We start from the raw sequence: 11394 nt of genomic DNA, 5'->3' as shown, positions 1-11394 counted from the left end.
TCCTCATGCGCGTCGCCGCGCGATGCAAAGCTCATCTCGGTCAGCCGCGCGCGGCGCACGGCCGCGGCTCGACTTCCCGCCCTTTTAAGTTGATTTTCCGGCTGAACGATCAAAGATACGACCAAACGGACCAAATTTTTGCCTTACAGCCGTTAATTCGTCAATTTCACCTAGGATTGACTATCCACTCTACCAGAAATGAACATTTTCGACTAACGCCCTTTAGGGCGCTTGAGAGAGTCCTAAAAATTTTTTTAAAATTTTTTTCAAAAAACATTCCTTATTTGTACACCCCATAGCACGTTTTGAGACCTGGGGAGCTTAACTTTTCTCAAATTTCAAAAATAAGGGACACCCTAGCGTCAGGCTCTGGCAATAGCAAACTGTCGGCGTATCCGTCCGCCTACGGGACCCGCCGCTCGCAGCCTTGCCAGATTCACCATCCAATCACCACCGACCACATCCTCTCCCGTGGGAGCTAGTCTAGCAATTGTTTCCAAATTACGTCTTTGTGTGCGTGCGCCGCAACGTCCATGCGTCCTACTCTACCTCGCTGCGGAAAAACGCAGTAGTGGCCAAGCGTCAATGATCAATTCTTGATATTTCCCCTTATGAAGCTATGCTAAAGAATCCATCATTAAGGTGTTGGCTCCAAACACCCTCTTTATCGATCATTTTTCATAGCCTCAAATGACAGATCAATCGATGGATCGCAAAGCACGTGCGCCACGGCACTGCGCAGTATGAATATTCGGACGTTGCCGATTTTATTTGCATAAGATACGAATTGCCCGGAAAACTTGTAAATTCTTTGCTTAGAATTTCTTACGGGAATTTATAAGAAATAGAACATGGCGTATGTTTACGCCGGAGGCGTTGAGGGAATTTTTGTGCTCGAGGCGCGGTGGGACCCCTGAGAGGAACTCGCCAGGGCTTTCCAGAGGGTACCTCTTGGAGCTAGAGTTGGTGGGAAATAAAGCCCTAGGAGAAACTCCTTTGGGGTTGGTTCGGTGGGAGGAATAAATGCCAGCCTTAAGGAGGTGACTCCAAGGGTGGAAGGGAGACGTCCTTAAGGAGGAACTCTTAGGGTCGACACCTGTAGCGGAACGCTGTAGGTAGCCGGGGCGGTATTGCCTAGAGAGGGACTCTCTGCGGAATAGATAGAGAAGGGACTTACCTATCGGTTTGCTGGTCAAGCGTGGTGCCTCGTGAGAGTCTCTCAAGGAAAAGACGATGGAAGTGACGAATGGAGCTGGTCACGGCACAGTATTTACACCCGCCAGAGCGAGAGGGGACGACCGCTTGCCTCAATGCGTAGGAGCGAGATGGATGGATCACGTGCCGCGACACGTGCCGATGCGTAACGTGGGCAGTGCGAACGGCATACGCATGGTCGCAAGTGGAGGAGAGGAGGCAGCGCGCGCTGCTCCCATGATGCTGTGACGCAACCGCGGCGCGGGTGACGGAAGCAGGGCCAGCGGCGCGGATAGCGGGTGCTGGAGGCAAGCGCCGAGCATGGCGGAGGAGCGTGACGCAGCCTTGGGTGCGGAGGTGATGCACGGCGGGGTCATCAGCGCGGGCGGTGGAGATGCGTAAGATAGCAGCAGGCGACGCGGCTTTGGGTGCGGGGAGCCGCGCGCCGCGAGATGGAGGATGCTGCGGGCGCGGGAAAGCGGGGGAAAGCACCGGCCGCGGGACGCGGTCCGAGGAGCGACATCTCGTGATGAGAGCTGCCAGTTTTCACGACGGTGACGGCGTGAACAGCGTATCTATTTAAAAGGTGTCGTTATAAGGAGCCAAAGTCGGCCCCACCCTGGATTTCGTCTTGGAACTCTAAGTTTTTGACGGTGGAAGGTCTGTAGGTTTTATAAAAAAAAAATTGTTTAGACCGGCCAAAGCTCTGGAAAAACGACATAAAACTGAAAAAAAAAGAAAAAGGACAATCATGAAAAATTGTCATTTTTAGTTTTAAGCTCCATGTTTCCAGCTTTCACATCTCACACGGAAGACATTCAACGATAGGCTGAATAATGCAAAGAGGCCTATAGTGCGAGATAAATTGCCGTGGACAGAAATGACTCTTTTTCATGGATTTTTTAAGTTAGTTTTGGGAAATTTTTTGCGTCAACTGACCTCTATTTAAACTAAAACAAATATCCAAATTTTAGCCAGATACTGGCTCTCCCCTGGTCGAACAATGACATCGAACTAAAACAAACCATGAAAAATGGTCACTCTTGGTTTAGAACCTTATTCACGGCGATCTATCTAACTGATTGTGTTCAATGAGCGGGTAAAACAATTTTTTTTTATTAAATATCTATAGCATCTATTGTTAAAAAATGTTTGAGTTACAGAAACCGAGGGCAAGGCCGATTTCCGTCCCTAACGACGTATCTAATCCTTCTTTTACGAGATCCATCCTATTGATGCTACGAAGTCGGAAAATGCGGTTCTCTAATTGCAAGGTTGTCAATTTCCACGTATGTATTTCATTATTAAAAAGAATACCGGTTAAAAGTTTCCCATTGAATTTTCTATGAATTTTTCTCACTCATTAAAAAGTTTTAGACAATCAGATTAGTTTATTTCCTTCTTGAAATAAAAACAAGTAGTGATAAAAATCGGATCTCATCGGCACTTTCCTTGTAACGTAACCCTATTGCAGGTCTGCACTCTGCACTCCTCTTAGCAAACTTTGTTTAACACGAGCCTCCCATTAAAGTATTGTTTTGTGGTGAATACTGGACGAAATAGTGTCTCCTTCAGTCAACTCTTTACATCCTAGGTTCTCAAGAAATCTGCACTATGCACTCATTCCAGCGTTACGTAGGTATCGCAGCCTTGAGTGCACTTTCCCGTAACGTACCCGTAACAAATGCTTTCTTCTTTAACTTGCAATTTATTGGCCTTGTAAAAAGAGAAATAGCAAATGCGAACACACATCTCCAGGGCCGGATTTAAAGGGTGGCCACATGGGCCGCGGCCCATGGCGGAAAATTTAGAGGGCGGCAAATGTTTGTAATTTGTTTAACTATAGGAATCAAGAAAATAATCCGAATCAGGAAAAAAAAATTAAGAAAAATCAGAAATTCAAATGAGAAAAGACGAAAACATCTCTCATTTCCTGAGAATTAAAGTATAGTAATTTCAAATTTGTTCGTCTTCCGGCGATCCAGGAGACAGCGCCTTTCTTTAGTCTAGTTGAAAGAGAAATCAAACACGCAATTGGGCCTGGAGTGGCGCGGCGCAGAGAGCAATGATGACGAGGACTTGAGATGGAAAGGAGAAACCCTCGGCGCGCCGGTCAGCATGAAACACATATTATAGCGCCTACAAGACTCCATGAATACCTCACGCACTGCGTCAAACGTTGTGCGGTCAGCAGCGGTTGGCGTGAAATGCATAGTGCATGCCTACAAGACTGTAAGGATACTTCACGCATTGCGTCAAACACAGTGCGGTTGGCACGCTGGCGAAAATTAAAATCATTAAAGCACATTCATGTTTATTCTTTCATAATGTTTTACTTCTTTTCTCATAAATGAAAGGCCTCGTCCACTCAGAGATAAAGGTTTACGGAACTTAATTTTCGCGCAAAGTTCCGTGATTTTTGTGTGTGTTTTAGTGTTGGTAGGTGGTGATCTTTCACAAAAAATGTACCCAACACGAGTAAACGCGTCTTATGCACCCCTCCTCCTCCGGCACGTTCACTTTATGGTCTGTATTGATGTTTCAAAACGAATAAGAAGGGGCGGCTAAATACAGGTGGCCCGTGGGCGGCAAGTAGGTAAATCCGGCCCTGCCTACCTCCCCTTCAAGAGCATTACGTATTTGTGACCGGGCAAGAAAGGGTGAGCTAAAGTGAAAGATCAAATTTTCTAGGAAAGCGGAAAAACGCGATTCAAGTCAAGTCGGTCGATTTTTCGTTTATGATGAAACTCAATATGCGATTTTCTCAAGAATATTGTGTAGAATTTGCGGCATTAACAACGTTAAAGGGCTTTGAAATGAATAAGGTCAAAAGCTGCCAATCGCGTCGGCTTGTTTTGCTCGGGCATTCATTTAAAAATCGCGATTTTTCGACCTGAAACTTTGAAACGCTCTCGAAACGTCAATTTTAGAAAGTTCAGGGTGTTATTTTCTGCAGCATTGATGGTACGGATTAACCGGTTAAAGCAGTGGTATACTGATATCAATTGTTTTATTTTTCATTGTGAATCCCCATTCCCCGCGGTGAAATGGAAGTGAATGCCCGCGGGCTCTTGGAGTTGGTAGACAAAGCGATAGACAAAAAAGACAAATGGAGAACGGAGTGATCCTATAATGGCGGAGACGGGTGCGCGTTGCGATTACTATGGACAAAGGAAATATAGCCTAACTAACGGCAACCTATAAGAGGCTCTATAGATAGTCCATCATTTCTTTCTTAGTCTATAAGAACCACCACCTGTGTGCTCGCTTGATTTTCTTTCTACCCTCTTTGTCTATCGCTTTGTCCATCAATTTCAAAAATGAGCCCGCCGACCATAGAGTGCCGCTATACTGAGAGTTAAGACAATGTGAATCCATATCTGATTGGTTCCCTATTTTAGGCCTTCTCAGTGTCACAAACGGGAATAAAGATTACATTTTCACCAATTGCAAAGATAATAATCTGGAATGGACCGAGGAATTGCGGGTGCGGCAAGGAACAAACGGAATGAGGGAGGGAACGGAGAGAGGGATTTAAGAATGAGCCGATCAAAGATTACGAAAAACTTTCAATTTGTGTAATATTTATTCCCATTTGTGACTCCATAAGGGGGGTTGTCTTAACTCTCAATATGAAGGGACTCTAACCGACCATATAATATGATGAACGACTCCTTAGTTCTTGTTATTTATAACTTTTTTGACAAAAGAGGATTTTTCGGGGGAAATTTGGCAAGATTCGAGTGTTGATACGGTGTCGTTGTTGTTGATGATTGGCGCGGGAGCACTACAATGTGATCGGCGGGAAGTGTGTCGCGGTCATGATGCTCTGCTATTCCAGCGCGGTGGAGATGGAGACCCACGCGCCCACACTCGGGAAGAACCGCGGATATCCGTGGGGTCCCCGTGGGAATTGCGTGGTTTTGGCGAGGCAGTGCGAGTGGCCATCGGTAACTGCCGCGCTCCACCAGGAGGCTGCTATGTGGACGGGCTGATTTTTTGCGCTGCGATGTGACCGTGACCGCTGGATTGGGATTTGGCAGGAGTTTCACTCGCAAGAGAACCTAGATACGCCCGTGAATTTCTATACGAATCATCATTATCCCATACGAAGACTCCAAACAAGCGCCATTCCATAGACCAACCAAACCATAGTCATATCCATACGCAGTTGCGATATATTTTACAAACAACCCCCCCCCCCCCTTCGCAGCTATTTTCCCAGCGAGTGAATGGAAGTCACCCAAGAGAGTCAACTCTCAATAGACTGATAAAAAATAGAACATCTGAAATAGATAGACAAAGAGATTGTTAAAACTATAAACAATGTGATAGATTTAGCGATAGGCACATCGATGGACAAAGCAATGTACAAAGGGGAGACACAGAGGGGAAATGGAGCGATCCTGTTGGTTATAATGCAGAGGCGTGGCGTGCTTTCCGATAAATCGATTGATCGGCCATTTAAACCCATGAAAAAATATCGATTATTAAGGTGTTTGCAGCAAACACCTTAGTAATCGATTCTCCACCATAGCTTAAAATGGCGAGATATTGATAATCGATCATTCACGCCACGCCACTGTTGCAATGGACAAAGATGGCAGGTAATAGACTATCTGGGTCGCGTTTAGCATAGAGAGGAACCAATAAGCCACATCAGCTAATGCCGAATTCAACTGGGCAATTTAATTTTTCACAAGAGAACGTTTGTGCGGATTCCATGGAGTCGTAATGTGATTGGGAGAGCTGGGACCACTTTTAAGCATTTTCCAGGTCCCGAATTCGATGACTCCTGAGCAGCGACGGGTCACTTATTCGATACATAATCGATTGTTTGCAATACACGGGGACTTGGTCATCCGATGTAAACAAAGAAGATAGGAATTACTACGTATTCCACACCACCATTTTGGATCGAATATGTATAGAAAAAGTGACCCACACACCGGGCTCGGGTCTCGTCGTCCAGGACATGGTCCCAGCTCTCCCATTTATATTACGACTCTATGTACTTTATGTATGGTAACGACAATCCACGAAGCTCTGAATAGCCAATCCTTCATTTTCCCCCTTAGTAGTCTACAACAACTACCCGTTTGAAAAAGAATTTCTCCATTTTCCCGTCGTCTTCTTTGTCTATCGCTCTGTCTATTATTAATTTCAATAATCAATCTATTGGTTAATGGTTGAACGCGAAGTTGCCGGATGATGTAAGATAGGGGTGAAATTCTCTCGCCGAATTTTTCAGCCGAACTCCATTAATCTCCATACGCTTCGATGTTTGATAACCAATGTCTGTCAGAGGGGACCAATGTTCATGTCATTATTTCAACTGACAACCTTCTCGTCATTGCTTTTTGCCCTACATTCATTAAAATTGACTATAGCATCTAGTTTCACTGTCGGAATGATCCAACTCATCGTTGTTGAAGTTGAAAGTGCGCCAAGAGGATCATCGGCTTTTTTCCTACCCGCGCGTTAAAGTCTCCAAGCCTACGTCGGGTGCCGCGCTCCCGCTACACGAAAATAGAGTCCCTTTATACTGAGAGTTAAGACAATGCGAATCTATTTCTGATTGGCTCCCGTATTTTAGGCTTCCACAGTGTCACAAACGGGAATAAATATTCTATTTTCACCAATTGCAAGTATTATAATCTGGAATGGACCGAGGAATTATGGGTTCAGCAAGGAACAAACGGAATGAGAGAAGGAACGGAGAAAGGAATTTGAGAATGAACCGATCAAAGATTACGAAAAACTATAATTTGTGTAATCTTTATGCCCACAGATTAGTCCAGATCGCTAACATCGGCGGAAGAGCGTGAGTAGTTTTGTGAAAGCCATTTGGCGGGAAAATCCATGGGCATTCAAAACTAGGAACCAAAACTGAAATTTTGGCCATTTTCAGCAGATTTTCGGCGAGAGAACACTTCTTTTTCAGATTTTTGTGAGATGAAACGTTCCGAAGAATTCAAGAATTAGTTTCTCAGTAGAATTTATGTGGTTCAATATTTCCAGATTAAAAGATGCAGCACTTTCCCCCTTAATTTGGAATGTCTATCTCTCATCTATTCTGGATGAGTCGATCTTCACCGCCAGATTATAATATATCATATTTTTGAAGTTTAAAGCCTTAGAAACCGAAAATTAAAGCAAAATCCTAGCAAAATGAGACTTTTGGTTCCTAGTTTTGAATTCCCGCCAGGCCCCCATGAGAGCAGTTAATTTGCTACCAACTATTGTAAGAATATTGAAACAGAATACTTAGCATAACAGTATTTGATAAAATCTTATTTGATCAAAAATCATTATTACACATTACTATTTATACTTCATTAAAGCTTTATAATCAGATTCAAGAGGAAATTTCTCTCGCTCCGGTCAAGTTCTTTCACTACTGGTAGTGCCATCAATTTTCTAAAGTTGCCTAACCTGTAGCAAAATTAGGTACTCACGCTTTCTAAGCATTGGCTAGATTGGACGTTAGCGATCTGGACTAATCTGTGTTTATGCCCGTTTGTGACCGCACGAGGGTTGTTGTCTTAACTCTCAGTATAAAGGGACACGAAAACTTGACCACGGCCTGAAGATCACCATGACAGCCACTTATCTGAGTGCTCCCCGGTGACCTCAACTACTTATTTTTGAAAAATTTTGTGGTTGTTCGGGAAAAAAGCGAATGGTTCGATTAGTCTTCATGAAGGGAAAATTTTAAACCTGGAAGGAGATGAGTGATAATAGTAAAATGGCCAACACCGGGTACATACGTATTCAGCCGCTGAATTTCAGCGTAAACAGTTGGTTTTGACCGCTCACATTGTATCCCCTCCGTGAAATGTAGGGCCGCGAACATGATTTAAACGGCAACATGTCCATTTTCCATGGTTATGTTATTCATATGTGCCAAATTGTAAGAAAAAATGTGTCGAGTCCTGCTGTGCTAAGGAAAGACGCCGTATGAGCCTTCAGACGTTGCCAAATTTCCTTCGATAAAAATCGAATTTACTGGAAAAATTGTGAATATTTTCCCCCAAAATTTGTAGATGATTTTGTACGCAATTTAATGTAAAACATCTGAAAATTTCATGGAAAACTGTGCTTAAATTCCGTGAAATATACACGCTTTATCGGGGGAAATTTGGCAACTCTCAAATGTTCAGACGGCATTCTTCCTTAGCACGGCAGAGTTGCGCTTCCCTTAAAGCTTGAGAAGGAAATAAAAGAGCATAATTCCTAATTCAATCATAGAGTATGGAGCGAGATGCGTCTGAGTTTTTCGAGTAGGCTTTGGCGGATCCAGGGCCGGATTTACCTATAGGGCACTGGGGCACTTGCCCATAGCGGCAAATTTTGAGGGGCGGCAAATTTTGGCACTGGATTAATTGAAAGTTAAAGCGAGAAAAAAGGAAAAAATGGAGACAGAGACGGAGCGAAGTGAAAAAATGAGCGGCAAAATGTATGAAGGAAGGGAGTTGACGCTTGACGGGAGCGGCAAAGCTGCCGCCCCTTAGGTCCGGCCTTGAGCGCTAGGATGATCGTTCGTTGGAGTGATACTAAACAACACGGCAATTTTAAACATCGAGGCAGACTTGATAATCAATTTAGACGTTGATGCTCTGGTTGACAGCTTTGCTAAACTGAAAACCCGGAGAAAAACTTTTTAACCTGATCTTCCGAAAATACATTGCAACTAATACATTGAGCTACACTAGCTTCAACTTCGTCTACATTTTATTTTTGTCTCATCCATCCATTCCATTTTATATATTCGCGGCGCATTTTGAAGCAGCTACGCGCACGCGCCCAGGCGGCGCACGAGGGGGGGGGGGGAAGATGAGATGGCGTGGGAAGTTAGGAGTGCGGAGAGGGGGAGGGGGAGGAGGGGATACTGTTGACAATATAGTGGCGAAATATTGCAGACCCAGGGGCGGCAAAATGTAGCTTGCCCAGGGGCGGCAAAAAGCTAAATCCGGCCCTGGGCGGATCCAGCAAATTGGCAACATTATTTTTTTCCAGTTAAACTTTTGGAAATGTATCGATTTTTAGAGGGGCAAGGTCGACAAGAATAGATTATTGTTTAAATGGAGCAAATCCGGTGTTGCCAAATTGTTGGAACCGCTTCTGCGAGTCGGTAACTATTCGCGATTGCCGGTGGGTTTGGTTGCCTACCCGGCAAATTGAAGGCGAACCTTTAAAGGACGATATTCACCATCAGACTATATCAACGTGTAAATATTCAAAGCTTAATCCACGCCGAAAAAAAATATTGGTAGAATTTACCATTCCTTCACGCTGTATTTCACACAGCGTTAAATCAGGGTCGATTCTGCCAGCAGAAAGGTAAACGCACAGGTTACCATTCCTCTAGCAGAATCGACTTGAAGATTGGTAGAATTTACCATTCCTTCGCGCTGTGTGAAATATAGCGTGAAGGAATGGTGAATTCTACCAATCTTTTGTTTTCGGTGATGTGACACTCCAAGCTGTCGGAGTGGAGCGGTAATGTGAGATTATTAAGTAGACCTCGTTAAGCAGAAAGAAAGCAAGCCACATCAGCTATTGCCAAATTTAATTGGGAACTTTGATTTTTCACTTGAAATCGGTTGTGCGTATTTTTGTGCAAATTTTAGTGCATTTTCTGCATAGTACGAATCAGCGAATTCCGTAATATTTTCGAAGGAATCCGCACAAACGTTCCATTGTAAAAAATTAAATTATCCAGTCAAATTTGGCAAAAGCTGATGTGGCTTGGTTCCTTCCTGCTAAACTCGGCCCACGTACATACCTATGCATTTTATTTGCTTTAATTGCAACCTCTTACAATTATCTTGTTCCAGTGTCAAGACTAAAACGGCCAATTCGTGGGAACATGTGAGAGAACTTCAGAAGAATGGTTCAACGTCTAAGTAAACAGCACTATCTAGCAACACCAGGGCAGCTTGATCCTTACCTCAACTCCCGACGGTATATGCAACACCATTCATTAAACAAAGGATATTCAACTGACGGTGAGCTGAAATCTTATTGTTTTTTGGGCCAAATGTGTGCTCACAAATACTTTGACCAATTTCATAGTAAGAGCGGTGGTGTCTTTTAAATATCACCTAGTCAATGGACATTATTGGACCTCTGTGGGCTAATTACTGAAATTGATAGATAAAACGCCAGACAAAGGAGAAACGGAGCGATCCTACTGGTTGAAACAGGCGATTGTTATGGACTGAGGGAAAAATGATGGACTAATTATGAGGTCTTTCGTTGGTTGCAGTTAGTTGGTCTAACTCACCTCCTCTGTCCATTGAAACTACTCGATCGTTTCAACTAAAAAGATCACTCTATTTTTCAATTGTCTTTTTTGTCTATCGCTCTGTCTATCGCTCTGTCTATAAATGTCCGCTGATCCGTGGCGCAGCCAAGAGAGAGGCAAGGGGGTCTCAACCTCACGCTCACGCCTCAATGCTGGAAAATCCCCCTCCCCCTCCCCCTCCCTCGAATGTATTTTTCGCGATTTTCAGGAATTTTTTAAATGCGCCCCCGACCCTCTCCTGCATGAGACAGTTTTTGACCGCCTCGTTCACTCTTAGTCAAAAGAATCGATCGGTGAAGGAAAATTAAAATGTCTAAAATGAGGATTTTCGGTGTTTTTTCGGAGCAGATGGAACATGTTACCCTGCTGAATTTTTCTCATGGGAATGACTTGTGATCACATGTACCTCACGAGAATGACATGTGATCACATGCACCTCACGAGAATGACGTGTGATCACATGCGCTCTCAAGGGAATGACACATCACATCTGCTCCCCTGGGGAATGGACAAGGGAGCCAGTGAGCTCCCGTGGGGGCTAACATGTGACCCGTGCGCTCCCATGAAAGTGTATGTGACCGATGTGACCCGTATGTGCTCTCGCGGGACCTCTCACGGTGTCTCGTGGATCATCATAGAACTTCAGGGAAAATGCCACGGGCCCATATGTGACTGCAGTCCACTACAGTGGAGCATCACAGAACTATATTCATGGGAAATGCATACAGGACCTTACAGCGTCCTACAAAGACGTCACCGAACTTGGGAACAGATACATTGCGACGAAACACTGCGTCTTTATCTACTTTAGATGCTTTATAAGTTATACCCTGATACAAATATTGCCCCTTGGGCTGGGGACACGAGATCACATCTGCTTCTCTGAGGAA

General features: G+C 44.2%; 1 protein-coding gene across 1 annotated transcript; it reads left to right on the top strand.

Moving 5' to 3' along the window:
- Nucleotides 1–10034: 10034 nt before the first annotated feature.
- Nucleotides 10035–10200, top strand: LOC140224708 (uncharacterized; the record flags this gene model as incomplete). Its single annotated transcript, XM_072301052.1, is given in 1 exon segment — nucleotides 10035–10200. A coding segment is annotated over 1 exon segment (113 nt), but the record flags the coding sequence as incomplete, so codon positions are not given.
- Nucleotides 10201–11394: the final 1194 nt, after the last annotated feature.

The sequence above is a fragment of the Bemisia tabaci genome, chromosome 5 (assembly GCF_918797505.1).
Source record: "Bemisia tabaci chromosome 5, PGI_BMITA_v3".
NCBI classification, from domain to species: domain Eukaryota; kingdom Metazoa; phylum Arthropoda; class Insecta; order Hemiptera; family Aleyrodidae; genus Bemisia; species Bemisia tabaci.
Note: the sequence above shows the minus strand (reverse complement) of the source record. Positions and strands in the feature narration are given on the sequence as shown.